Below are 26,356 nucleotides of genomic sequence, written 5' to 3' on the forward strand. Positions count from 1 at the left end.
CATGTTACATGACACACCCCCCTGACCCCTGACCCCTAACCCTAACCATCCCCCTCCTCATGCCTAAACCTAACCAAGTGGGTGTGTCATGTAGTGAAGTGGGTGTGTCATGTAGATGCTGCAAGTCCACAGACAGACCTACTTGACATAGGAAGCAGGTCCTCTTCCACTGAGCCCGCCATGCAGCACCCCATTTCTACAGTAGCCCAGAACGGACAAATCAAACATTGGGTCCAGAGAAGGCCTCTTTTTGCGTTTTTTTGGAAGTTGCGCGGCCACCGTTTTCTCTTACACTTGGAAGGGGAGGTTGAGGAGAGGGGCATTCTGTTAGTTGCAATTTGCAATCTCACCGCTAGATGCCACTAAATCCTACACACTGGTCCTTTAAACTAGCTGACAAAATCTGTGGTTGCTAAGAGTGAAAAGCCTAGGTTTCTTTCTCAACGTTTTAAAAAACAACCTTAATAAAAAAACAGTGTTTTAAACGTATGTATGAATTTCGAGTGGTAAATGTAGCTAATTATCAGTCGTTGTCATTATAAACTACCGTTAAAAATGTGCTGTGTGAGAACAGACATCTTGGCTTAGCAACGGTAACTAAGGGGGGCGGGGCTTTTGACTTTTTGGAGGCTCAGCGGCAGTTAGCCTGTTTTGGACGGTTGGCAACGGTTAATGTTACAAGGACTTCTAGCTTAATTTCTAATCTCCTGTTCCTCGTGGAATGAACAGAAATGAGCATTTTTTAAATTATGTGCTTCACTCTTCTTGACTTTTTTCAAACACAAAACAGTGTTTAAACAAAAGTGTGAATTCCGAGTGATAAATGTACCTAAATATCAGTCGTTATCATTGTAAACTACCGTTAAAAATGTGCTGTGTGAGAACAGACATATTGGCTTAGCAACGGTAACTAAGGGGCCGGGGCTTTTGGCTTTTCGGGGGCCCAACGCCAGTCAGCCTATTTTGGACGGTTAACAATTAATGTTACAAGGACTTCTATCTTAATTTCTAATCTCCTGACCTTTGTGGAATGAACAGAAATTAGCATTTATGTGCTTCACTCTCCTTGACTTTTCTCTAACATAATCTTTCTTACACTAAAAGACAAGGACAGACGTTTGGATGTAGCACCTCTGGCCTGTGTTGTTACTGTGTTTGAATGGCCGTGTTGTTGCTGTTTTCTGGCGCCTCTAGCGGCAACTGTGACTGAGCCGGCCGAGAAGAAAAACTGCATCGACTCTTTGTGGATCCAGGTTGTGTGAATGAATGGAGGGGAGCCGATGGTTGCTCGGAGGGGGCGAGAAGAAGACGCAGCGGACGATATGTGTTCAACTTCAGCGGCATGTTGTTTAAAGTTGATAGAAGAAGATCCGCTTATGGACTCGCTGCTTTAAAAGCCCTGAAGATGGTTTTATCCTCGTAATCCCTTTCCCCCCATATAGTGATCCGTACCGGCCAACCTTTACCAACAGACGTTTTTCGTTGGACATCGAGGAGATTTCTCTTTTTTTGTGTGTGCAGCCAGCAACAGGTTATTTCCAGCTCACCGCGGACGTCCAGCCTGCTGCTGCACCTCAGCGAGCATTATATCCACGTTAACTTCACGTTTTACGAACCGAGGGATGCTTTTTTGCCACTCTTCTCCGCGCATTCACCGTGATGTGAGTTGCAGCTTTGTGCTCGCCACCGACCAGATCTTCCAAGGCTGAGCGCAGTGCGTGTTAAAGAAAAGGGCGACAGGCAGAAATGAGGAGAATATGAGCATGCCATAGAGACGAGACTGCTAATCTTAACATCGCTGGGTGATAAAGCTGTGAGGCGGCCACACCGACAGACAGACCTGCGGAGGAGCTGGTGTTGGCGGAGGGCTTTCTTTTCAACAAGGATCGCATGCATAGATGGTGCCAAACAAGTGGAGCATGAATTCAGTTCTGCACAAATCGCCACCAAGGAGCTGGCTTGGTCTCAGATTACGACTCAGTAAGTAAAAAATTCATGAAGTCAAGCTATTTATCAGCCTTTGCATATTAATGCCACTTGGCAAGCTGTTGGATAAGTTTAAAAAAAAAAAAAGAGCTTTTCTTCTTTAAGAAAGTGTAATTCACTGAGTTGGGAACAGAGGAGCTCTCATGACTTTGATCCACCAGATCTTTGTTTTCAGGCTCCATCCTCCAGTCATCAGAGTTAATGGCAGCATTTGGCAAGTGACCCGAACAATTATCCCAGCTGGATGCAGAGGTATTTTAGTCAGGGAGGACAGTACACTCTGATCCCAGACATCTCCTCAATGATGAAGGGTCCTGGGACAACTCTGCGTACACTCAGATGATAAATATGACCTCTTGTAAATTTCCAACCAACAATATTTATTACATTTTTCCCTCCAGACTTGCCATCTATCCTCCCCTCTCTTTCCCCAGCTCACAATTCAGATCAAAGCACAATTTTTCTAGGGCTGCAACTAATTATTTTAATAATTGAGGAATCTGCAAATGATTTCCTCCATTAATTGATGAATTGTTTGCTTTATAAAGTGCAATTTCCCAGAGCTCAAGTTGACATGTAGACAAATATTCACATTCAAGAGCTTGGAACCGGTGAGTATTTGGCTCTTCTGATTTAAACAATCACAGAAATTGATGCCAATTAATATTTTCTCAATCATTGCTAATTAAATGTTTTAACTCCCGACTTTTCACAGAAGCAAGCTCAAGCTTTTAGCTCTTTCTCTCGTAGGTTTTACATATGCAATATACATGCAATGTAGCCCGTTAAAGGGTTCGTACAGTAAGCAAAGTGAGCATGGAGTTAAAGTTTAGCAGCCTTAATTGGTTGAGTCTGGAACCCTTTAGTGTTCCAGGCCACCGGAGTCTTAAGCCTGTCTTAAACACACGGGTCTAATCTGGGAGCAGATGTCTTGTCTGGTCTCTGTCCACCTCCAAAAAACAAAAACACAGACAAGAAATCCCAGATTTTACTCACTGATTAGCTGATGATGATGTTAAAGTGTCAGTCATCATAAAAGAGGACGTCTGTAGAAGAATCTGTGTTTAGTCTAAAGCCAGATATTAAATTTTGGTCATTTGATGCTCCATCGTATGTGTCAACAACTGTTTGAAAATGAGTTTGACTGCAGATATTTGAAAGATGAACTCCACTGTTAAATTAGCTAATACAAGGTCCAATTACTAGCTGTTCTGGAGCTTTCAATCATGTCACATGATCTTCATTAGCAGACAGAATTTTCGATGGAATCGTAGATGTTCGAATTACTCATCCGTGTTGGCCGTAAAGATGAGGTTCAGACGTCATTCTTGACCTTGGAAACAGCAGTTGACAAAACAATCTAATCACAAGGTCCATTTGCTGTAATAGCTGTTCTGGAGCTTTTCATCATGTCACATGATCTTCATCAACAGATGCGAGTTTGCATGGAATCATAGATGTTCAAATTTCTCATCCGTGTTGGCTTTAAAGATGAGGTTCAGATGTGATTCTTGATCTTGGAAACAGCAGTTGACAAAACAGTCTTATCACAAGGTCCCTTTAGTGGCTGTTCTGGAGCTTTTGATCATATCACATGAGCTTCATCAGAGGATGGAGTTTGCATGGAATATATAATATTTTCTGAGCACTTTAAGCACTTTAAACACATAGATGTTGGCTTTAAAGATGAGGTTCTTGAACAGCAGTTGGGGGAAAAAACGGTCTCACCACAAGGTCTGTTCAGTAGCTCTCGTGGAACTTTTGATCATATCACATGATCTTCATCAGTATTTGAAATGTTTTTTCTGAGGAGTTTAAGGACTTGTTATCCATGTTTGCTTTAAAGATGAGGTTCATACTTCACTCTTAACAGCAGTTTAGAAAACAGTCTGACCACAAGGTCCATTTAGTAAAAGTTTTTGAGGTTGTGATCATCACAAGATCTTCATCAGCCGACACTTTGCTCATAAAGTGTTCAAAAGTCATGCAGCATTTACTGATAAATACAGCTGATATTGCTTAGAAAATCCTAACATTTTTTCAGATCAAAAAGCCTATTTTTAAACAGTAAGTGTAAAACATGAGGTTATTTTCCCTCCAAAAAAGTATTTAAGATCAAAGTCCAACTTGTACAATTTAGACTTACAGTCAAAACACCTCATTCAGTAACTGTTCTGGAGCTTTCAATTGCATCATGCAATTTTCCTCAGAAGATGGAGTTTGCCCAGTTGTCATAAATTTAATTAGAGTATAAATTTTTCTGTTGACTTTAAGGACTTTCTGTCAGTGCTGACATTAAAGTTCATACATGACCATGGAAACGGCAGTTGACAGTCTCACCTTGAAGCGCTCAGAAAAATGGAAATAATGCCATGACAACCGGGCAAAGTCAATCTGCTGATGAAGATCATGTGATTCAGTGTTTTCTCAGCAGAGTTTGTGGGAGTTTTAATCTGAAAAAGCTGCAGAGCTCTGAGGGAACATTTGGAGCGTTCAGTCTTCAAGTCAACAAGGCTGCAACGCTCAAGCCTGACTAGACTGGTATAATCTGGGTGCATATGGTGTGTGTGTATGTGTATGTGAGTGTGTGTGTGTGTGTGTGTGTTTGGGATTTTGGCCTGGCTCGTGGCTTGTTACAGTTCAAACTTCCTTCTTCAGACTGTCTTTCCATTGTTTCACTTTGTTCCCGGCAGTAATTTCCTTTCTCTTTTCCCTTCTTTGCTGTTCTGCCTTTTCCTGATGGCGCTCCGGGTCACAGTTTGCTCTGCTTTTTGTTTTTCTTTCTCATCTCCAACTGCTCAAGAATAATTCATGTGTGTTGTTGCAACTCATCTCTATATTTTTTTTGCATGACAACCTTTATTTGTTTTATAAAGGCCCTGCACTGCGTTTGATGTTGCTAACACGCTAGGCTCAGTCAGAGCTTTTTCATTGCTCTGGTGGTAATGTTGATTGTATTCTTGGCCTTAGAGACTGCAAGTTGACTGCCATTTCTTTTACCACAGTAAATATCTGCTAAACCTTGTTTTTTACTGCCTGATTGAACGTAATATAGGGTGTGGATTATAATGGAAATCAAATCAAGCACTAATGCAATGACTCTCTGTTCCTCTTCCTCGTGTCTGCCCCCAAAATTAATGTCCTTCCTTGAATCACATCAATTCCGCTTCCTGTATGTGTGATTCACTATAGCAGGGAGTTCATAAAGGTCCCATGGAACACAAAAATGTCTTTTTAATTTCATTTACGACATAAAATTCAACTCAACTGAACACCACTGTGCCAGTTTTCTATTTCTTTTTCAGGGGGAGCCCTGCTGTTTGTTGTTGTTCCTTCTTCATAGACTTTACGTTCTGAATGTATTTTTTAAATACATGTTTTGTTTTACCTGCCATTTATCAAAATTGAATTGAAATATTATGCTTCCAATATTTTAAGCTAGGTAAGTATATACACTCACTAAGCACTTTATTAGGAACACCTGTGCAATGTAATGCAGTCCAGTACAACAGCTGTGCCATAAATTCAACTTTTACGAAGCTTTTACATTTACAGTTTTTGTTGACATTGTCAAAAATTCTACTTTGTTTATTATTGAGGTTGTAGTGGTGGTGGTGGTGTACTGGAGTGCATTATATTGAAAAGTGATCCTAATATTTTGTCCACCGTATTGTGGGGAAGGGGGTAAATTTGAAGCTTTTCTGTGTCATACTTGACAATAAGTTGAATATCTTTGGATTTTTTACTGTTGGTCAGACAAAGCAAGACCTTTGATTACATCACCTTGAATGTTAGGAAATTATCGTGACTCAGCCGCTCCCAAGTGGAACATAATGAGAGCCCATGAATGAGAGTGTAGCAGCACCACAGTCAATTGAGTGACACATTGTGTTTTTATTTCTCACAATAACCATTCAAATTAATTATGCTTCTTGTGCTAGGGTGCTACACACAGCATGGCACGGCTATGCTATGCTAACAATGCTAACTAGCTGCTAAATGATCGGTCGCGTCCCTTTGTATCCGTGGATTGTTTTTAAAACACAAGCTGCTCTCAGACTGCTGGAAGCCGTAAGAAGCCCAGTTGGGTTTATCTGGGTTATCGGTGAGATCTGCTCCGTTAGCCTGGGTCAGTCCACCCAGCTTGTCTTTGGAGTCAATCTGGGTGGACATCAGCAGCCAGCCGTGTTAGTGCTGGAGTCTCCTTGTGACATGCTTAGACGTCTCAATGACAAATGCTAGTTCAGTCGGTTTGCATAAAATCAAACCAGTTTAAGCTTGTACACGGGACCAGACCAGCAAAACCAGAAACTGACCCAACCCTGCCTACCGTTGATGTTGAGTAACCACAATTGGATGATGTAAAAATAGAAATGATCACCCAACCCTATTGGGAGTGGTATCGATCTTCTCATCTTAAAGCTGCAGTGCCTGACTTTTGTCTCCCCCTTCTGGCAGTGAGAGTAATTACAAAAACACTGTAGATGTGCTTACATCATAGGCTGTGTCAGTGCACGTGACTGAGCAGCATGGCAGAAAGATCTTCCTATTACTCTGTCTTGTATTAAATTACAAAAAAAAAGAAAGGAAAAAAGAAATCAGCTCTCACATGGGAGCCGGCTCCTATTGTTCACTTAAAGGAGCCGCCTCATAGATCCAACTCGTTCGTGACCGACACATCGCTGACCGAGCATAGGTGAATATCACATTACACAGATAGAACAGGTGTTGTGGGGAGGTTGTCATTCCTCCAGCCTCTAAACTCAGTGCCTTCTACACTTCACTACAGTGTCAGTTTTACTGTTTTCAGTCACAGATGAAGTCATTGTCATAAACATGCCCACAGCTGGAGGCCATTCCCCTGACCCCTTCTCTCACGTTTCTCTTCCCATCATCCTTTTCTCTTACAAAGGTCTTCTTGAACACTTGGGGAAAAAGGCAGCTAGTGAACAGAAGCTGATACTGTTCAACTACTCTTAACTCTTTGTCTCTTCTTACCCTTATTCTCAGCACTTTGTGTAGCTCTTATTCTCATTTTTGTTGGACAGTGCTTCACAGCAGAAGACTTGTTTTTTTGGGGTTCAAATTTCAGATGGTGTACAGTACAGCTTTTTGCCCTGAGGGGTATCCCCTGTCCTCTTCTTACTCTGCAATTTGCATCATCAGACAGAGAACAAGCTGTTGGGCTCTGATTTGCATTTTCAGTTAATTTGCATATAGAATTGCTTGTAAATGTGGTCATTGATCAGTTTTATTCTTTACGTTTGGACTAAAGTCTTCAATTTAGCTAATTTTAGACAAATTCAGATAACTAATATAATTAAAAATACCTATCTGCACATCTGCACTGTCCAAAACTGAGCTGCTTCCCTTCAACTCATACAGTAGATAATTAGAGAGGCTATGTTAAGGTCATACACACACACACACACCTTTTTTAACTCTAGAAACATAACAGCAAAAGTTTATCTCCCAGCGTGTCCTTCCACACTTATAACCTCCACCCCGGCTAAATGACTGTTTATGGATATTGCAGCCTTCCATATGACAATAACTGTACTTTTAGGGAATAAGTGTTTTTGATTCCTGTTGACTCTGTTATTGGCTTCTCAAAGGCAGCCCCCACTGCAATTTTAACCAGATTGTTTCAATTATGGGATTATTCATATCAACAAGTTTAAAGAGTGGTTGTTTGTCCCTCTGAACTGCTGGTTTAAGGATGGACTGTTAAATTACACGTCTCGTCATAATTCACTCGTTGGGGATGGTCCTTGCACACTCTCTTCTTGCAGCAGGATTCTGATATATCAGTGTTTAGGTTATCATCAAAACAAAATGAGAATACTTCTGTTGATAATATGGTAAAATAAACCTGTTTTGTTTTATTAGGTTGTCTTTTAAATCTGGGCATTCACTACCTACCATTTACTGTAATTGTATGAAGTCTTCCAGATTCTTTTATGGTTTGGGATGGCGATGTCTGTCCACCACTTTGGTCCAGACTGCAATATCTCAAGAACTATTGGATGGATTACCGTGCAATTTTGTGCAGACATTTATGATATCCAGACTATGTTATCCCCTGACTTTTCCTCTAGCACTACCAGCAGGTAGACATTTTGGTTTTTTTAATGAAATGTCTGCAACTGTTGGACAGATTGAAATTTGCTACAAATATTCATGTCATGCCCATCAGGATGAATTGTGTTTTGTTGATTCCTTAACTTTTCATCTAACGCCATCATCTGGTCTAAATGTTAATTCGTCCAGTACTTTCATTTAGGGCTGCAACTATTACTACATATTGAATAATCTACTGATTATTTTCTTGATTAATAGATTAAAAATTTGGTCTATAGTAAAAAAACTGCCTCTCAGAGCTCAAGGTGACGTCATTAGATTGTTTGTTACATTTGACCAACACCCAAAGATATCCAATTATCTTTCATGTAAGAAGAGCAAAAGCTCTCAAATTTGAGAGGCCGAAATCATCAAATATTTGCCTAATAAATGACTGAAACAATTAATGATTATCAAAATAGTTGCCAGTTATTACTTTGTTGATTGACTAACTGATAAATCAACTAATTGTTTTAGCTCTACTGTGAATTGTAACCAATACCTACCAAAACTGACATTACCATTAGTCTCACCTATGCTGTGTGTTTAGTGCTAATTAGCAAATGTTAGCATGTTAACACATTAAATTAAGATGGTAAACATAAAAACGGGTTATTCCAATAAGCTAATATTATACCTGCTACAGTTATTAAACAGGTATAACATGTTATACCTGTCAAACATCAGCATGTTAGTATTGTCATTGGTAGCATGTTAGCATGCTGACATTAGCATGAAGCTCAGAGCACTGCTGTGTCTACATACAGCTTCACAGAGCTGCTGCAGACTCTCTAGAGTCTTTTTAGGAGCAAGATGGTAGTTATGCAGATGAATAAATGACCAGGTACAAGCTGTACTTATTACTCTCTGCATCCGAGATAAAGATACAGACAGTCTGTCTGGAAGAAGTTTGTAGAGTGTTTGCTGGAGATCATTAGCATTTTTCTCCCTTAAAGGACTCACACACAGAAGTCTTAAACTTTTTCTAATCTTAGCTGGCTGGCGAAGGGTTAACCTCGGGCCTGTTTGATGGGCCACCTTGCTAAATATAACCTCAAACCTCCTCCACATGGGCACGCACAAGCCTTCAACTGCACTCCCTCTGTCAACACTCTGGCTCATACACTTTTTTCCCCACTGTGCACACACACTCCAGCAGGCTCATTTACAGTCTTGTCGTACTGCACCCGCTCACACACTCATTTCTCAACACACCATTAATACTTTAGTGAGTGTGATTCTATTGAGAAGCCAGTTCATTCAGGCGAGGCACACTAGGAGCTGCTATTTCTGTCCTCACATTAAAATAAATTAGACATAGTTGAGCAACAACATTAGCTACCGGTCTATTGATGCTCACTCAGAGTGTGTGTTTACTGGAACTAGAAAACCGATGATGTATTAGAAGAAAAGTTTAACATTTTGGGAAATACTGCTCTTTCATCTGTCCGTTTAAATATGAAGCTACAGCCAGGATATGGTTAGCTTAGCTTAGCATGAAGACTTTGACCAGGGGGGAAACGGCTAGCCTGGCCCTGTGCAAAGGATAAAAATACATCTACTAGCACCATTAATGGATGAGGAGATTTCTGTAAAATAATTATCCTAATATTTATTCATTCATTTTCAAGTGTCAGTGAGGAAGCTGTCAGCCTTGAAGGTCCACTGGTATCAAGATGATGTTTGCCCTAAACTGCTGGATGCCACATTTGTAATGATCTAAATAGTCTGACAAGTGAGAAGCAGCTGTGCATTCTGCTAACTCTTCTCTCATGTTTTATGTATTTTTTTCTTTAATCTTCAGGGCAGATGACAATGTTCCATGCAGATGATTTGTAACACTTTAGTCATTTAAAGGAGCACTCCATCAATTTTCAGTTTACTCGTAATGAGAAGCAAACTCTGAACTTGTGAAAACAGTTGTTTTATATCTTCTGTTGCTCTGGAGCAGCTCTGTCAAGTCAGAAAAAATAAGCATGACGATGTTATCAAGGTTATTTTTTTTCTCATTTTTTTTGGCTCGGGACTTAAAATTTTTAAGAAGGAATCCGCTCTTTAAAAATGAGGGTTCGAAAAATGAGGGTGAAAGATGCTTCAATTGCATGATGGGGAATGTAGGATCCAGTGTTTTTGGAGCTTGACCCACACTAGAGATTAATGTCAGGGTGTCTTGCCCTCTGCTACTTCAATTTTCACTTTTCTGTCTTTTAAATCTTTCTCTGACAAGTTCCCCAACTTTATGAATGTATAATACTAAATTGCTGGAGAGAAAAACACAAAAACTTAGTATTCAGAACTCTGTATATGGAATATGTGTCTGTGGTGCAGGGTTTTTCCTGGCTCAGAATGGGCCTTTGGGGGGTGACTATGCATGACAGTAAGCATGATCAGTCCGTGTACAGTAAAGGCAATGAGTCTGTGTTACCTCATTTGACAGAAATGCATGCATTTTCCTGTTATTTTTGACCATTTGATGAACAAAAATGTCTATTATGCTTGAGTAAATGAAGCCCCAATTAACAAAACTGGTTAAGAAAAAAAATTATTACAACATTAGAAGAGTAAGTTTGAGAAAGAGGGGTGTGGGATTTAGGCGAGGGGTGCAGGAGACAGGACATGACACAAAAAGCGTCAGCGTTTTTAAGCTTTTCACCAGAAATAAAGCAGCTTTTATTGTATGAGAAATCACAGGAAGTCGTCTCTCCCATTTGGGCTAGCTTCACAGAGGAGTGTTAGGCCCAGTCAAAACAATGCAGCTTAGCTGGCTGTGCTTTATCCACCACCAGCCACATATGTAAAATATAGTGGTTGGATGAGAGGGGAGTTGACTGCTGGAAGTCAAAGACGTCGTATTTAAGTTTATGTTCTGCTTGTTCAACAGTTGTTTGATAGATTACCATGAAACACATTTGGAGAGGATTTGAATTGTTATTTTTATTCTCAATTCTTATCAATTTGGCGCTGGTGATTTTCCTTTGGTGCTCGCTAAAAACCTTTTAAGGGGTGCACCAAAAAATTCCACTATACTGGAAACACCCAGTGGTGGAAAAAAGTGATTCACCTACATCCTGGTAGATGTTACTTAACGCTTTAGCTCTGTGTTGGGATGACTGTACATAAACCAGCACACAGCTGCAAGAGCCCCCAGCTGTAGAAAGAATATGTTTCGGTGTTTTCACAGCATAGAGTCCATTCAATTGGTATAACAAGATTTTTTCATGGTCTAAATATTCTATGAGTGAGGTCAGATCAAAAAACACTGAATGCTTGAGTACTTGCACCACAACCAAGGCAGGTACATTCCGGGCCTTGAGGCAGTTGGAAAAAGTGTCTTTATATTAAAGGGTGATCTGATGGATGCTGATGAAAGCGAGCCAGTCTAATACCTCCTCTGCTCCCCTCTTTGTTTCTGCAGTAGGTGGAAATTGGCCCTTGTATTTGCAGCCCAGTTCTCATGCTGCACGACTGCTCTCCTTATTAAAAGGGAAGCCGCGTGCTCAAAGCTGCTTCAGATTATTACCATATGTCTGCAAAGCCCAGAGCTGAGCAGCAAACCGGCTTCCATCCTACCCTCTAATTTCTTATCCCAAAATTGGACATGTGGGTCGTTGTGTGTGACAACGTCCCTCCCTTCCCCCGGCCGGCGCAGTACATTCTCACAGTATTTCTTCTCCCATTTTAGATGCATAATAGCAGTGCATCAGCCTTTAAGCAACGCTGGGGAAAATATTATGCCTTGACTTGACATATCTAGCTGCATGTTGTCTTAACCCTTCAGCTGTTCAATTATATTAGAGAAATGGAATGCGTTTTCTCAGTTAAAGGATATGGCTGGTGATTTTCTCTATTTTTCTTATTGTCAACAAACATCATGTGCAGAGCCAAACCAAGAATGAAGTGATCTACTTACAAGTATTGTGTGTGTATCCAAAGCCTGATTATCTTATTCCTCTGAACCTTAGGCCTCTGTTGTTGTCCAAAAACGATTGAAAAACATGTCAGTGAGCCACACCGTTGCACCTTCATTACGAAGAGTTTAGACACATTATTTTCTTTTGAAATGGCTCCAAAGACTAATAACCACGATCACGTTTTCAGTCACAGGAGAGTGGTTCTGTGTAAGGCACGCTGTAGTTCTGTTTACAGAGAAATTGAGAAATTTACAATGTGATAACAAAGTCAAGGTTGTGATATGTAGCACAACAAGCTACACAGAACTACTCTCCAGAGACCAAAAACGTGATCGCTGTTATTAGCCTTTGGAGACATTTTTAAAGAAACAAACGTAACTGTAATCTTTGTGGTGAAGGAACATGTCACCCAGTGCAACTGTGTGACTCCCTGAAGTGTTTATAATGGACAACAACATTGGTCTACAATAAAGAGGAATAAGATATATCAGGCTTTAGATACACACACAGCTCATTGTTGGTTTGGCTCTGCACATGAGATTTGTTGACAGAAAATTGCCAGCATTATTCTTTAACTGAGACAATGCATCATAAGTTGGTCACCAAATGGTCATTTGGAGTTTTTCATCTCCAAGAGGCCAATGTGTGCATTGTCCCTCCACAGAAATAACTGATGTCAGTCGCTGCATAACTGAGCTCAGTCATCACAGAGCTGGTGCATTCATAAAAAGGAATAAATCTTCCAGGAGACATAAAGGGCGCGGGCACTAATTCATGCAGAAAAATGTCAGACCATTACAGTTTGCGCAAAATATAAAGAAAGTCCACTCTGGATGTAGGAGGAGGTTTAAAAGAGATCTTTGTGTCACCCAGTCCAATAGCCATTGGCCCAGATTACCCGTCCCAGCATGCAACTCACCTCTGCATGAATACAACACTTGTCTGATGGAGTGGGCCGAAAGCCCCCCTATCGTCAAGAGATCCTACACAGGGCTTTAACATTAGCAGCTTGCCTCACACACAAGTTTTGCACAGTTTGGGGAATTTTACCATGGATAAAGTTGAGGCTCAAGGAAGGAAGCTTGCTGCAAGAGATATGTTTGCAACACTTTTTTTAGCAGTTGGATGTCTGTAATTTAGGCAGAAAAAGCTCTTATATGGATTAGAAGAGGACACTGTAGCATTTTGGTGGGCGGCTTTCACTCGATGATTAGTGGAGAACTGAAAAATCTACGGAATCAACAGGAAGAGGCACTGAAAGGAAGGTTCAGAGACATGTGTTAGTGTTTGCTTTGTGGAAAGAAGTATGGTCAGTTATATCACCTGCTGCCTACTTAAGACTTGCCTGTTAAAACCTGGATGGCAGGGATAAAGCTTATTCCAGGTTTAGAATCAATAATATGGTCCCCTGGAGATGTAATGGATTGTACTTGAGGGAAATCTGTTTGCACACTTGGACTGGCCTCACTTGAAGTGCAGTCAGACTTGGACAGAAGGTTCAAAGCAAGTGATTTGCAGCTTAGCTGGATGAGGTAATTGTGCAGGTGGAGATTTTGAATGAACATATTGGCAGTTGGCAGAGAATAAAGTTGAGCTGGGCTGGCAGGTTTGTTATTTTTAAAGATGTTTAATGAGAGGGAAGTATTGATTGCCTGCAGAAGTTCAGATCATTATTATTTTGGGGGGGCTCACGGGCTGGTTAGGCTTATCAGTTTCATAAGTGATACGAAGTTATAGGGTAGTGATTTGAATAGTTAGGTTAAATATCAATTGCCATATAGTGGTTGGTAGCTGGTTTAATAATGTTCCTGTACTGGAAGAAGCGTGGTGCGTATGAGCTGGAGGCACTGCCGTCCTCTCTCACTCAAGTTGGAATAGAGCGCTACTCTTGGTCCTCATCCCTGGACGGCATCCATGATCTGTGTGGTAAGCTGGGTGGATCACCTGACTAAGTGGTGGCTTTGTGTTTGTGTGTCTCACAATGAAATGGGAGGCTGGATGGTGGATTGGTTTGTGTTTGTCCATCTGTTTTTATTTTTGATCATTTCAAATGCCTCATATACCACATTTTAAAGTTTGTTTTGGTAAGAAATTCTGAGTAATAAATTAAAATAGAGTAAAGTGTGAAGCAAAGGGTTGAATCTGCAAGTAAACAAGACATTAAAAGGGACAGTTTTACTATGCATTTTAAGTATACACAGATTTTCCTTGTTTTTAAACAGCTCTGATTGGTATTGCATGAAATGGGAATAAGTTGATGACACTCGAGGTGTAATAGTTTTTTTTATTTGATTTCCTTTTTTTTTTTTAGCTAAGATTGTGGCATGGCTCTGTGGATGCTAATGTTGGACTGTAGGTTGGTCCAAACTGAAATATCTCAACAACTAATGGATGGATTTCCATGTCTCATCAAAATTGCAATGTGTCCAATATACCAAGTCCCTGCAAAACTGAGATTTCCATCAGCCTCAGCTGTACTTTGTTTGGTGTGAATTAGTAAATGTTAGCATGCTAACATGCCAAACTAAGATGGTGAACATTGTAAATATTACACCTGCTAAACATCAGCATGTTAGCATTATCATTGTGAGCATGTGGGCATGCTGATGTTTGCACTTACTTCAAAGTGCACCACTATGCCAAGGAAAACCCTCACAGTGTCACTAGCACAGCTGTAGACTCTTGTTTCCATTGTTAGGAAAGAATAACAAGCTATTAACTTAGTTGAGTGTTACCTATCATTTCATGTTGGAAATATCTGCCAAAACTTGAACATTATTGAGCGTAATGGAAACTGTGTGTGTAGTTCAGACTTGCTCCACTAAGTCTCGTCTTTATTCTTCTAACGTGACATGGACTGTACTTCGTTACATTTAACATGAATCAGACATCACTTCACATTGTTATGTGTATCTCTACAATCAGATGATCTGGTTCACTTGCATTTTGAGCTCAGGATTTCAGCACCATCATGGAAAGCCTTTTTTTTTTCCATTGCTCTCTTCTTCCGTGGAAAGCACTCTGTGACCTGGCATGAAGACAGCCTCACATGAGTGAGAAGAGAGGGAAAGAGTGGATGAGAACAGCTCCACAGATGAAATATTTACCACTGAAGAAGTGCATAGCTGAACTGAAATGCTTCCCTGTCTCCTCTCAGTGCTTTTTTTGACGTGGCACAGGGGCACTTGCTTTCCGCTGTGCTGCCCGATTTATGCCATTAGTGAAAGGGAAGTGATAACACAGGGCTGTAGAGGAATGTTCTTCATCCTCTCTGCTCTGCCAGCCGGCCTCTTGGAAATCCGGCTACTTTCTGGTCAGCTTAAGGACGCTGCCTGCTGAGGCAGACCTGTTTGGCAGAGATGGAAAAGAGGAATGCCACAGAGGGAACAGTGAGGCTTTGATCCTTACCTTTTCACCATCTCTGTAATTAGCTCTGAACTTCTCCTGAAAACATTTCCCAACTCTGTAGGAACATTCAGCCTCTGAGCGTCTCATTTAAGATTATGTCCCTTTCTTCAAAACTGAAAAGAATAGAAAGTAGTCCCGTCAAGAGCTGGAAGAACGAATCTATAAATTGATTAGTAGATCAAAAAAAAATTAACCTGCAGCTATTTTGATAATTGGTTCATTGTTTATATCATTTTTCTAGCATAAAAGCCAAACAGTAATTGTTTCCAGATACTTAATCTTGAACATTTTCTGCTTTCTTTGTCGTACGTGATAGTAAACTTTAAACGTTTTGGACTGTTAGTTGGACAAAACTTGACAATTTCAAGATGTTACGTAGGGCTTCAAGAAACTGTGATGGGCATTTTTCACTATTTTCTGACATTTCATAGGCCAAACAGTTATTCAGTTAATCGAGAAAATAATCAAAAGATTAATCGATAATGAAAATAATTGTTAGTTGCAGCCCTATTCCTGTCCAGAGTTGGGGTTTGTTAACATTTTGTCTATGGCTGCAACTGTCTATCAACTATTTTCATTATTGATTAATTTGTTAGTTACTTTCTCAATTAGTTGTTTGGTCAATAAAATGTCAGAAAATGGAGAAAAAATTTGATCACTGCTTTTCAAAGCCCAATATGCAATCTTGTTTTGTCCCAACCGATAGTCTATAACCCAAAGATAATCAGTTTATTATCAGAGGACTAAAGAAACCAGAAAATATTCACATTACAGTAACAGTTGCAGCTCTAATCTGATCAAATCTGAGTATTGAATCCAGCATCAAATCCCTTTTCAAATCTATTTTGGTTCGTCTTTCACCATTTGAAACTAAAGCTAAAACTCCCAAGATTAGGGCCCTTTCATACCTATCTCGTTTGGACCTCCCTTGGACCACCGTCCAAACCAAACAGCTGAACCTTGGTCCGACGAAAAGAGGTGGTCTTGGTCCGGATCAAACTGAACCATGGTTCGGTTCATTTCTAGTGTGAAAACATTTTTTGGATGGTTTGGACTTTCCAGCATGCTATCGTCAGAACTGTAAGGAAAAATGAGCTGTGGTAGCACATTGGGAGGAGACAGTACCAAGTTTTTAATTGAAATATTTATAAAAAGTCAACAGGAAAAAAACTCATAAAAATACTGAGACTTCCCAGGTATTTTTCAGTGAGGATGAGAGAGAGAGAGGATATGAGAGGACGGGAGAACAATGCCACCTGAAGATTAAGTAATGCCATAGTAATATTATAACGGAAACAAAATGAATCTGTTCATTCATTTTTCTCCATTAATTCAAATGGTGATAGAAGGCTACCTGCCGAATTGACATCACGCCAACATCAGATGCACGCCATCTACAAACCAATCAGTGTCAAGTATAGGGAGACGCAGCCCACGTAGGTGATGACAACAGGACATACTGTAGGTATGTCACGTAAAGTTCTCTAGTGCTCTTGCATTATTGCAATGTGACACCAAAAATAAGTGGATCAAAAGTATACAGTTGTTGAAAGTTCCACTATATGTGGCTGAGACAAACTCTATTCAGGCCTACTTTTAACTATTTTATTTAATTAAAATTGAAGAAAAATTAACATGTCTTAACATGTTGCACCAGTTTCTGAGGAATTGGCACACCTTGTGCAACGTGTACTAAACGGGAACTGAACCTTTGAGAAGGTTTATGCAAATACAAATAAACACCACAAAACTTAGGAAACCACCTGAAATTCTGAGGCAATACAGTAGCTGTATTCATGCATCTTGCAGAAATCCTTCGATAACAACTTCAAAAAAATTGAATAAGAAGAAGTTCAAAAGTTCCTTGTACTCTGATGAAAGTGACAGATGAGGTAAAGCTCACTATTTTGTGCAAAGTCATGGTAACGTCAGTATGAGAAGAAGAGAGGAGAAGAGGACGAGGCTTTTTCTTTGTAAGAGATCTCTTAAAGACTCTCTTCAATTTGTGTTCTCTTACTATTTTTGTATTTTTGTCTATTTTTCTAACCCTAACCCCATTTTACTATTTTTGTATTTTTTTTATCATCTCTGAGGTTCTCTGGTGTTCCTTTTTAAGGTAAGAAAAGACGCCTCCCTTGGGATAGGCTGACAGTAGTTTTTGAAATTGATTAGATTAAAATTTATTGAATCCTGTTAAGTTAAAAATTAGTGCTGTGAATGAAATGATAGTGTAATAATGGTTCAGGTTCAGTGACTAATGCTAACATACAGTTGTGCATATGTTAAAGGTCGGATTTCAATACAATATTAAGTTGAGGGTTTATAATTAGGAGTCTAATTGGCTAACTGTTAGGGCTAGGGCTCCAAGGCTGTCCTATAAAACCGGGCAAGTGCCCTTGATCGACAGAGTGGGCCTCCTCCAGTGATGTCCTGTTAGTAGGCCATCCTGGAGTACTTTCAAACCTCCAACACCTATTGCACGTACACATTTCGTTAGGACCAAGGCTGTCAGGACATACTTGACTATGTAGGCCCGTTAGTAGTGGTTTGACGACAGCTGGTGACGTAGAGAAGCCAGGCTGAATTCTGGCTCCCTAAGCAAGGCCAGGGTGATCATGCGTGTAGATTTTGGGAACTATGTTCGATACCTAGGTCAGAGGTAGAGGACAGCCGTCTGTCGGTGCCTTATCCACATCGGCAGGGGGTATTGGTCATCTGTAGGACAGAAACCATTTCACAGTGTAACAAAAGCATACAACTTGGTTCGGACTTTCAGGTGTGAAAAGGCTCTTAGTTGAGATCTGTACTTTTGTTGCCTGCGAGGCTGAAACCGTTTTCAGCTATGTTCATGTTGACAACTTGCAGCTCCAACTGAATATTGGACTTAAATTTGTCAGTTGGCCAGAAACAAGGCTCCATAATAACTTGTTTTTGCTTCTTGTTTTCAGTTATTGCAGCTTTTTTTGCAGTTATTGCAAAAAAAAAAAGCACACAAGGAAAACTTTTGTCGAACTGACTCAACATGAACAAACTTAGGTTGGCTGGTAAGTATTAATTTGGGTTTCAGTAAAAAATTTCACTTCATCCCAGCCAGTCTAAAATATCCCCAGTGTACAAGTACAACTGGCATTCCTCAGGTCATACTCAGCCACGGGTTCCAGTAACAGCAGAACATGCCTCTATTTTTCTTGGAGTTTAGCTCCAATAAAGCCCATAAAAAGAATAGGCTGACACAAAAGGCCACACCGTGATATAATAATCAACTCGAACTTGAACAATTACTGTACTTTCTGACATAAATACCCTCAAAAATTCAAAGCATGCAGTAATCTCCTCATGACCCCTCTTAAATATGGTGACGGGGTATTGAGGTTTTACCCAATATGCAACAGTCATGTAGACACCTGATATGCATGGTTTTTTTCCACTGTCATTGTCGTTAAATGATTCCAAAATGAGTCAGTAGAGTGAATTAGATATTATTTAAAACCTCTTTCAGACATTTCCCAGAAAATTACTGGCATAACCTTTTCATTATTCACTCATGCAGTCACATTCAGGAACAGTTCCGTCATGCGCCTATTCGCACGCGCCATGGCGATGCCAGAATAGATGGTGCAAGAGACTGAGAGGAGCTCCCTTATTTCTGAATCTGTCAAGTTTCCAGACATTCTTGGAAAAAGGAGCTTGCAAACAAAAGAACTCGCATTGCTTGTTAGTTATCAGTTCACCTACGAAAGCATTGGCAAGGCAACCGTAAACAAGTCGCGGTCACGTAAAAGCGTCTTTCGTCAGATGGACGTAACTGTTTATGCTGTTACTGCCTTCATTCACAACACAGGCATTTTCCCTGAAATGTTACTAGGTCTCGAGGTGGGAAATTGGCAGTAAAGATTTCCCTTAATATTGATCCCTGCTCCCATTCACACATGATCCCATGCAGGAAATGTTCCTGTATGTGTGAAAGGGACTTACGTCTTTCTTATGTCTGGACTGCTCATCCACCACTCTCTGGAACAGTTTACACTTGTTGCTCTGTGGTTTTCAGTATTATACGCAGGGACCTCGGGTTTGCTCAGATGTGGTGAAGGAGGGAGAAAGATGGAGCGAGGGGGTTGGAGAGTGTGTGATGCACATGTGCGAGATTTAACCACTATGGGGTTAAAACAACATTAAGCAGGAGGGTTGCGTCCTGCCCACACTGCCATTGAACCCCCAACATTAGAAACAGCTGCAACTTGCTCACGTTTTAACTTCTGCTCACCAGGCCTCGACTGATTCACCTGTAGAGGAACACTGTGGGGGTGTCAGTACTAAAGGTTTGGTCGGTTATTCACTTATTGCAGCCTTTTAGGTGTCACCAAATGTGATTTCAAGTTTGAAATGTAATGTTGGATATTAATAGGTTTTTGTACATGAAAAGTAGCTCTCTAAAAAGGTTATACAAACTTAAAATCCTGCTAGTCACAATGAACTGAACCAACTTTTTTACACAAAGCAATCATCTGTGTCCTCTGCTGCTGTCTATATTTCTATCTGACAGCATTTACATTTTCTGAAGCTCACAATTTTTTTAGCTTGGTTGGGTCCCAATCGATTTACCAAATATGGAGAAAATTCTCTTGATAATGGTGCTACAGCTCCCACTGGGCCACATCTGCAAATTTGTTTTAAATAAGCCATATGTTCCACATCATACGTTGCAAAAAAATCCCAAAAAAGGAACAATTACTTTCACCATTGATCATTTTCTCAATGAATCAATTAATCGTTTTGTCTATAAAGTGTCAGAAGATTGTGAAAAACGCCCACTATAATTTCCCAAAAGCCCAAGGTGGCATCTTTAAATTCCTTGTTGTATCTGAGCATCAGCCAAAAACCCAAAGATATTCTATTTACAATCATATAAAACAAATAAAAGCAGCAAATCCCCGCATTTGAGAAGCTGAAATCAGAGAAAATTTGGCACCTCTGCTTGAAAAATGAAAAAATTAATTGATGATAAAAATAGTTGCCATTAAGTTTTCTGTCGATTAATTGTTTGAGCTCTAGTTAAAATAAAATTAAACCAACTAAAATAAGATAGTAAAAATGGGTGAAAACTGTAAAACTAACTAATTAGTCAGCTCATCAGTAGTTTGTTAAAATTTCAACAAAATTGCTGTCCACCATGTTTAGATTTGGTTAGAAGTGATATAAAAATTAATTTAAAAACTTGAATATTCATTGTTAATTTGAGAGACAGAAGATACAGTATGTACTGGATGGCTGGTGGTAAATTTCATCCATTTATCTTGAAACTGGATAGTTTGGCCAAAGTTTGAATTCTGTACTTGGCAATTGATTTTGCATTGTCCCATAAATCTGTCCATCTATCAGCCAGCATCCAACACCCCTACCTGCCTCTCTTTCCTACACGGCTTCCTCACCCTCTTGTCTACTCATTCTACATTTATATCTTCTATGATCTGACTTTTTTTTGGTCTGTCTGCAACCCTGCATGTGCTGATATGGCCTTCTCTTTGCCAGTTTTCCCTGTCCGTATGCCATCCCGCCTGCCTTCCATCTGTGTTCGTCTTTTCATAACCATCTCCTGGCAACGAGGTGTATGTAACATTACGGAGGGGGCGTATATGTGAGTGGAGGCTCTCGCAAACATTATGTGAAAATGAAGATAGGAGTCGAAGCTTAAGCAAACAGAAGAATAAGCTTGCCATCTCTCTTCCATGTGCCATGAAGAGACCTCACCAAATACAAGTGAAGCATTCTTAACATTCCTCATAAAAACGTGTGTAAGACTCACGGCTAAACGTGCGCTCGGCTCAGCCTCTCCTGACCTAAACATGGGGCTCTGGTGAACCTCAGAGGTGAGAGAGACATCACTGGAGCCGGGCCAAGCGTCAACCTCTCTCTTGAAATACTAAGTCAATACATTTTTTCAACAAATCATTATGGTCTCAATCGCTAATTTCAGTCCATCTAATAAGGGTGCCGATGGTCATTTTGGAAGTTATTGCTCTGTTAATAAGATGTGAAGACTTACACTAGCTTTGATATCTGCCGTGTGGACATTGGCTCACCTGCTGCTCTCCCCTGGCTCTGGGACTCGCAATGAGTCAAACTATTATCACAGTATTTCACTTGGATTCATTTGACTTGATATGTTAGCCCAAATGTGCCCCACTCTGCGTTCCGAGGAAGCTAGCGTTAGCTTCGGTCCGAGGTAGCACGGTGTTGTTCCAGAGCGTGAAAGGCAACACCCTGCACTCCTTATTTGGAAGGTCCTGGCTCCAAAAGGAAAAGATGGTGCCGACCGTTAGCAGCAACTCGAGGCTTCAAGCTAGCTCCAAACCTACGGATGACATCACACCTTGCTATGTCTGTCCTTATATACAATCTATTGTCAGAATATACAGGTACATCTACCACTTGAAATTCAAAGTAATTTCTTTATTTTATTACGCTATTTAGTTGTCTACTGTTGCTGTTGCTGGCAGGTTTTATCAGCTCTAGCTAGCTAACTAACAATCCATGTGTTTCTATGCACTTATAGTAACCAGGTTACAGTAAGCTGAATTCTTAACTGTAACATAAACAAGAAACCTGGTTTTCCTCAGGAAGATTTCTCCTCAATGTTGATTTGTTGAACTTGTGAGCGAACACTTACTTATTTACACCTCCAGCAGTTATAGAGCAACATTAGCATTCAGTTCGAGTTGTGTATTCACTCTCCTTTAGCTCCTCATTAGTCGGTCACTACCAACACATGAGGGAAATATCTGGATCTTTAGCTGCTAAATTAACATGTCGTTATTTAAACTAAAAAGTCAATGAGGATGAAGACCTCATTTTTTTAGCTAGAAAAAAAGTCAATCAATTAAAACAATACATATAAATACAGTTAATAAATAAAGTAACAACAAAATCAATTAAAACATGTACAAACTGTTAAAAAGTTAAGTTAAAAGATTTGAGATTATGGAGCAAAGCATGATCAGGACATCAAATGCTTTTGAAAGGTCAATAAAAAAAGAGCTGCGCAGTGTTTCTTATTATCCAAAGTTGAAATGATGTCATTTAAAAGAGTGGCAGCAGTAACAGTGTTGTGCTTTTCTCTAAAACCAGATTGGTGTGTACTTAAAATAGAATGTGCCAAAATGAATGATTTAAGTCATTTACTAGAGATTCTAGTATTTTTTGCTTGGCATGGCGCTTTAGAGACAGGCCTATAATTGGTAAGCATAGCTGTTTCACCGCCTTTATGTAAAGGAGTCACGTAAGCAGCCTTTCAAACCGTGGGAACGGTACCAGATAAGACAGAAAGCTTCAAAATATACGTTATGTGGCTCAATGCAATTGGGGCGGCAAGCTTTAAGGATCAAGTTTTTCCTCGCCAACTGAATATTTCAAATCTAATGATGCTAATAAGGCATTGACCCCATCATCGGAAGAGAGGAGTTTCCACTATGTTCACCAGCCGCCTGCTGTGGAGAAAATGATGCTATGAGAGTGATGAGAGTGAACCAAAACTGTAAAGTTACAGCCAGACAGCTGAACAATGAGCCTGAAACTCACTATAAAGCTCCGTTAAGCCGAGAGGAGCTGCAGAGTCACTGATGATTCTCTGTAGGTTCAACACCTCTGATATTGCACATTGCCATTTGATACATTGTTGTTATAAAGATATGGATCATAGCTGCTTTAAAGAAACAATCAGTGACAAACACATTTCATACAAGGTGTGTATTGTGTTCTTTGTTAACTGTCATAACTGCAAAAACCTGTTCGCAGCAACTGAATGCTAGAGGTCTACATCTCATTACTTCTTTTTATTATCAGTTTATTTCTTGCTTATTTTAAGCAATTAATGGTTTATTCTATAAATGAAAGAAAATTGTGAAAATCACAGTTTCCCAGAGCCGGAGGTGACGTCTTCAAGTGCTTTTTTTCCCATCAAGCAGTCCAGAATATCAAGGTATTCAATTTACAAGAATTTGAAATCGTGAGAAAAACACAAATCCTCATTTTGAGAAGCTGGAAACCACAAATGGAACAGAAACAGCAAGTTAATCAAAAGAAAAAGCATACCATGACTAATTTCTACTTTAAAACCACATTCAAAGTCTCATTATGGTTGCAAAATGAAGAAGTGGGGATTGACAAAGAGAATACTTAGTACATCTTGCATGTTCAAGTGCGTATCGTTTCAAACTTGCCTCCACTGTACTGTGGGATATTTATGGGTGCGTAATGGGTCTTTGCCCCAGGCGAGAGTGTCTCTCTGTGGTGAGAGCTGCGTAGATGGGATGCTCCGCTGTCTCTTTAGTGTGCAAGCTCATTGTCTGCTGTCACGTGTGTTCGTGTATAGTGTGTGTGCTTGTGTTTGCTTTTGGCTTAATCAGCAGTGCTGAGTTCAGGAATTCCAGTTCATCACAGAGAGAGAAAGAGGGAGAGTCAGCAAGATATGAGCAAGTAGGAGAGAAGATGGAGGTCCAGCAGATAATAAAGTTATTCCACAACACAATAAGACGGTCAAGTATGAGGAGTGCTTCAATCAGTGGAAAAATCAGACAAAGACGTTAACGGGAGAAGAGAGGCTAGAGTTCAGGACAGGGTGTAATAATGTATTTTAAAAATCAAGTTTGAATGAGAAGTAATAAGTAATAATTGAATACAGCCCATGTAGCCAAGTTTATATGTGGCTTGTCGACGCAACAGGTGGCACCTAATATTAGTGTGAAGCAGATGCATTTTAAACCTGCATTAGCTGTTTTTTTGGTCACTTCGGGGCTTTGGAAACATGCTGTAAACACAGCACTGACATATTATCACCTTTTAAGTTGATCTAGTGAACTGCTAGCTAGAGTCTATTAGTTTCGTTAGTTGATCCAGTCGATCGTTAGTTGTTTCAGTTGCTTTTGAAGCAAAAATGCCAACTGTGCTCTGGTCACAACCTGTGTCAAATATGACAGTAAATTGAATATCTTAAGGTTTTGGACTGTTAGTCGGACAAAACAAGCAGATTGATGGCATCACTGTGGGCTCTAAGAGATTATGAATGCCATTTTTTCACTATTTTTCAAGTTTTCATTGAATAAACAATTAATAAATTAATTGACATTCAGCAGATTAATCAATAATGAATTAAATCGTTAGTTGCAGCAAACAGTAGCCCATTTACACATCCAGCAAGTACGGAGCAACATTAGCATTCATTTGCCTTTCTCTCTGATTTGGTCTCCACCAACTCTCAAGTGAAATATCTGTATTTTGAGCTGCTAAATGCTGCACCGTGTCCACAAGCTAGCTGCTGACATTGTCTGTCAGTGCGTCACTGTGAGTTTTCAGTCTTCTCGCTGAAAACAGCTGCCTGCCGCAGCCAAAAATGACACTAATTAAAGCAGTAAGACTAAACCAAATCTGTAAAGTTGCGGGCTGGAAAACCAAAACAATGAGCAGAAAGACACTATAAAGCTCCATATAGCAGAGGTTAACTGCAGTGGTTATGAAACGATTTATAAACACATTCAGACACTCAGTATGAACCGCTTCATTTCAAGCATACTCCATCCTTAAAATGTTTAAACGAACCAGGTACAAGGTGTGTTTACCACATCCCTACGATGAGACCAACGAGGCAAAGTAACACTCATCCATTGGAAGTAGTCTCGCTGCGGTAAAGACGGTTCTGCCTCTTTGGGAAAGACTCCATAAAATGTGGAGGCTTCCTCTGCAGCCTGCTGCTTGTAAACCCTGAGGGAGCCGTTAGCCTGAGGCCCGCTGGCAGAGGCCACAGTCAGAGCTGAGCGCACGTCTCGACACAGGACAGACACAGGAGAGACCTTTTCCCGGAAGGTGGTGGAAGTTTGACAAAATACACTCTGCCTCAGTGGGATCGTTGAAAGGTGCGCAAAGAGGCTTTTTTTCATTCCGTGTTTTTACTCCCATCGAGCAGGTTCACCGTAGACAGGTTGACCCTTCTCTTCCGAGCAGGGAGGCCGCGGGCTGTGCGGTATGCACCAATTACAGTGTTTTTCTCTTTTTTTTCCCACAAGCACCTTTGACCTGCCAGTGTAGCTGTAGCCAAGTGGATGACTCAAAGTGACTGTACAGCGGCTCAGAGCGGGGCCTCTGCAGTTTTACTATTTCTTTCATGGTGACAAATTATTGTTTGAAGTACGCCTTAAAGTTCAGCCACTAAGTGACTTCATTTTCTAGCAGAGGTTCCTCTTTTTTCCTGATGATTTAGTAATGATATTTCATAAGTGGCCAAATAGGGAGAGGTGACATTACAAAGAACAGGTTATCAGAGCTTGCCGGAAAGGCTTTACTGCAAAGTCTTGTCATATGCCTGGAAACTGGGGATTTTTTTTTTTTTTTTTGCAACCAGCACCTTTACCGTCTGTCCTCCCCTCCCTGCCACCCCCTCAGCTCTTTCTGTCATACTTTCTCCCCCCCCCCCCTGCTCATGTACTCTCTGTTTTTCTCATTAGGTAGACAGATAAATATTGGTGCGCTCCTGGTCTCTGTTATGATATCTTTATCGTGTGTGTACATGTAGAAAGATGTAGACGTAAACACCGTCTTTTATCATACCCTCGATGCAGCGTCGGCCGACTAGTCAAGTAGATTTTAGAGGTTTATTTGACAACGGTGATTTGTTATTGCGGAGCGGAGTACAGCTTACCCACGACGAGTGCACTTTCATGCAAAAAAAGCAGAACGGGGTTTCCTCTCATTTGCTGCATTTTCTTCCTGTCTCTTTAGTCATTATTCATTTCTCTCTGATCTCCTCCCAACAACACACCCCACCCTCTTCCCTCTGTTTACTTTTCCTTCACGAAATCTCTTTAACTAAAGTTCTCTTTTTTTTCATTTTATGACATGACTTCTCGGTCTCCATTACTGCGTGAGAGTGTTTCTTATGCTCT

At 40.3% G+C, this 26,356-nt stretch overlaps 1 protein-coding gene across 3 annotated transcripts in view; it reads left to right on the forward strand.

Moving 5' to 3' along the window:
- The first annotated feature begins 665 nt into the window (after nucleotides 1-665).
- Nucleotides 666-26,356, forward strand: part of plekhg5b (pleckstrin homology domain containing, family G (with RhoGef domain) member 5b) — a 76,541-nt gene continuing 50,850 nt past the window's right edge. The window contains exons 1-2 of one of the 3 annotated variants that reach the window (XM_067593170.1): nucleotides 1,754-1,980; nucleotides 2,162-2,238. Coding sequence is in view for 1 of the 3 variants with exons in the window: in XM_067593166.1 (XP_067449267.1) it covers nucleotides 1,899-1,980 (82 nt within the window). In the remaining 2 variants the exon portion in view is untranslated. Of the gene's footprint in view, nucleotides 1,981-2,161; nucleotides 2,239-13,924; nucleotides 13,944-26,356 lie in introns of those variants that run through there. The other 2 variants (XM_067593166.1, XM_067593165.1) reach the window with 2 other exon arrangements.

Source organism: Thunnus thynnus, chromosome 6, assembly GCF_963924715.1.
Source record: "Thunnus thynnus chromosome 6, fThuThy2.1, whole genome shotgun sequence".
Taxonomy (NCBI): Eukaryota; Metazoa; Chordata; class Actinopteri; order Scombriformes; family Scombridae; genus Thunnus; species Thunnus thynnus.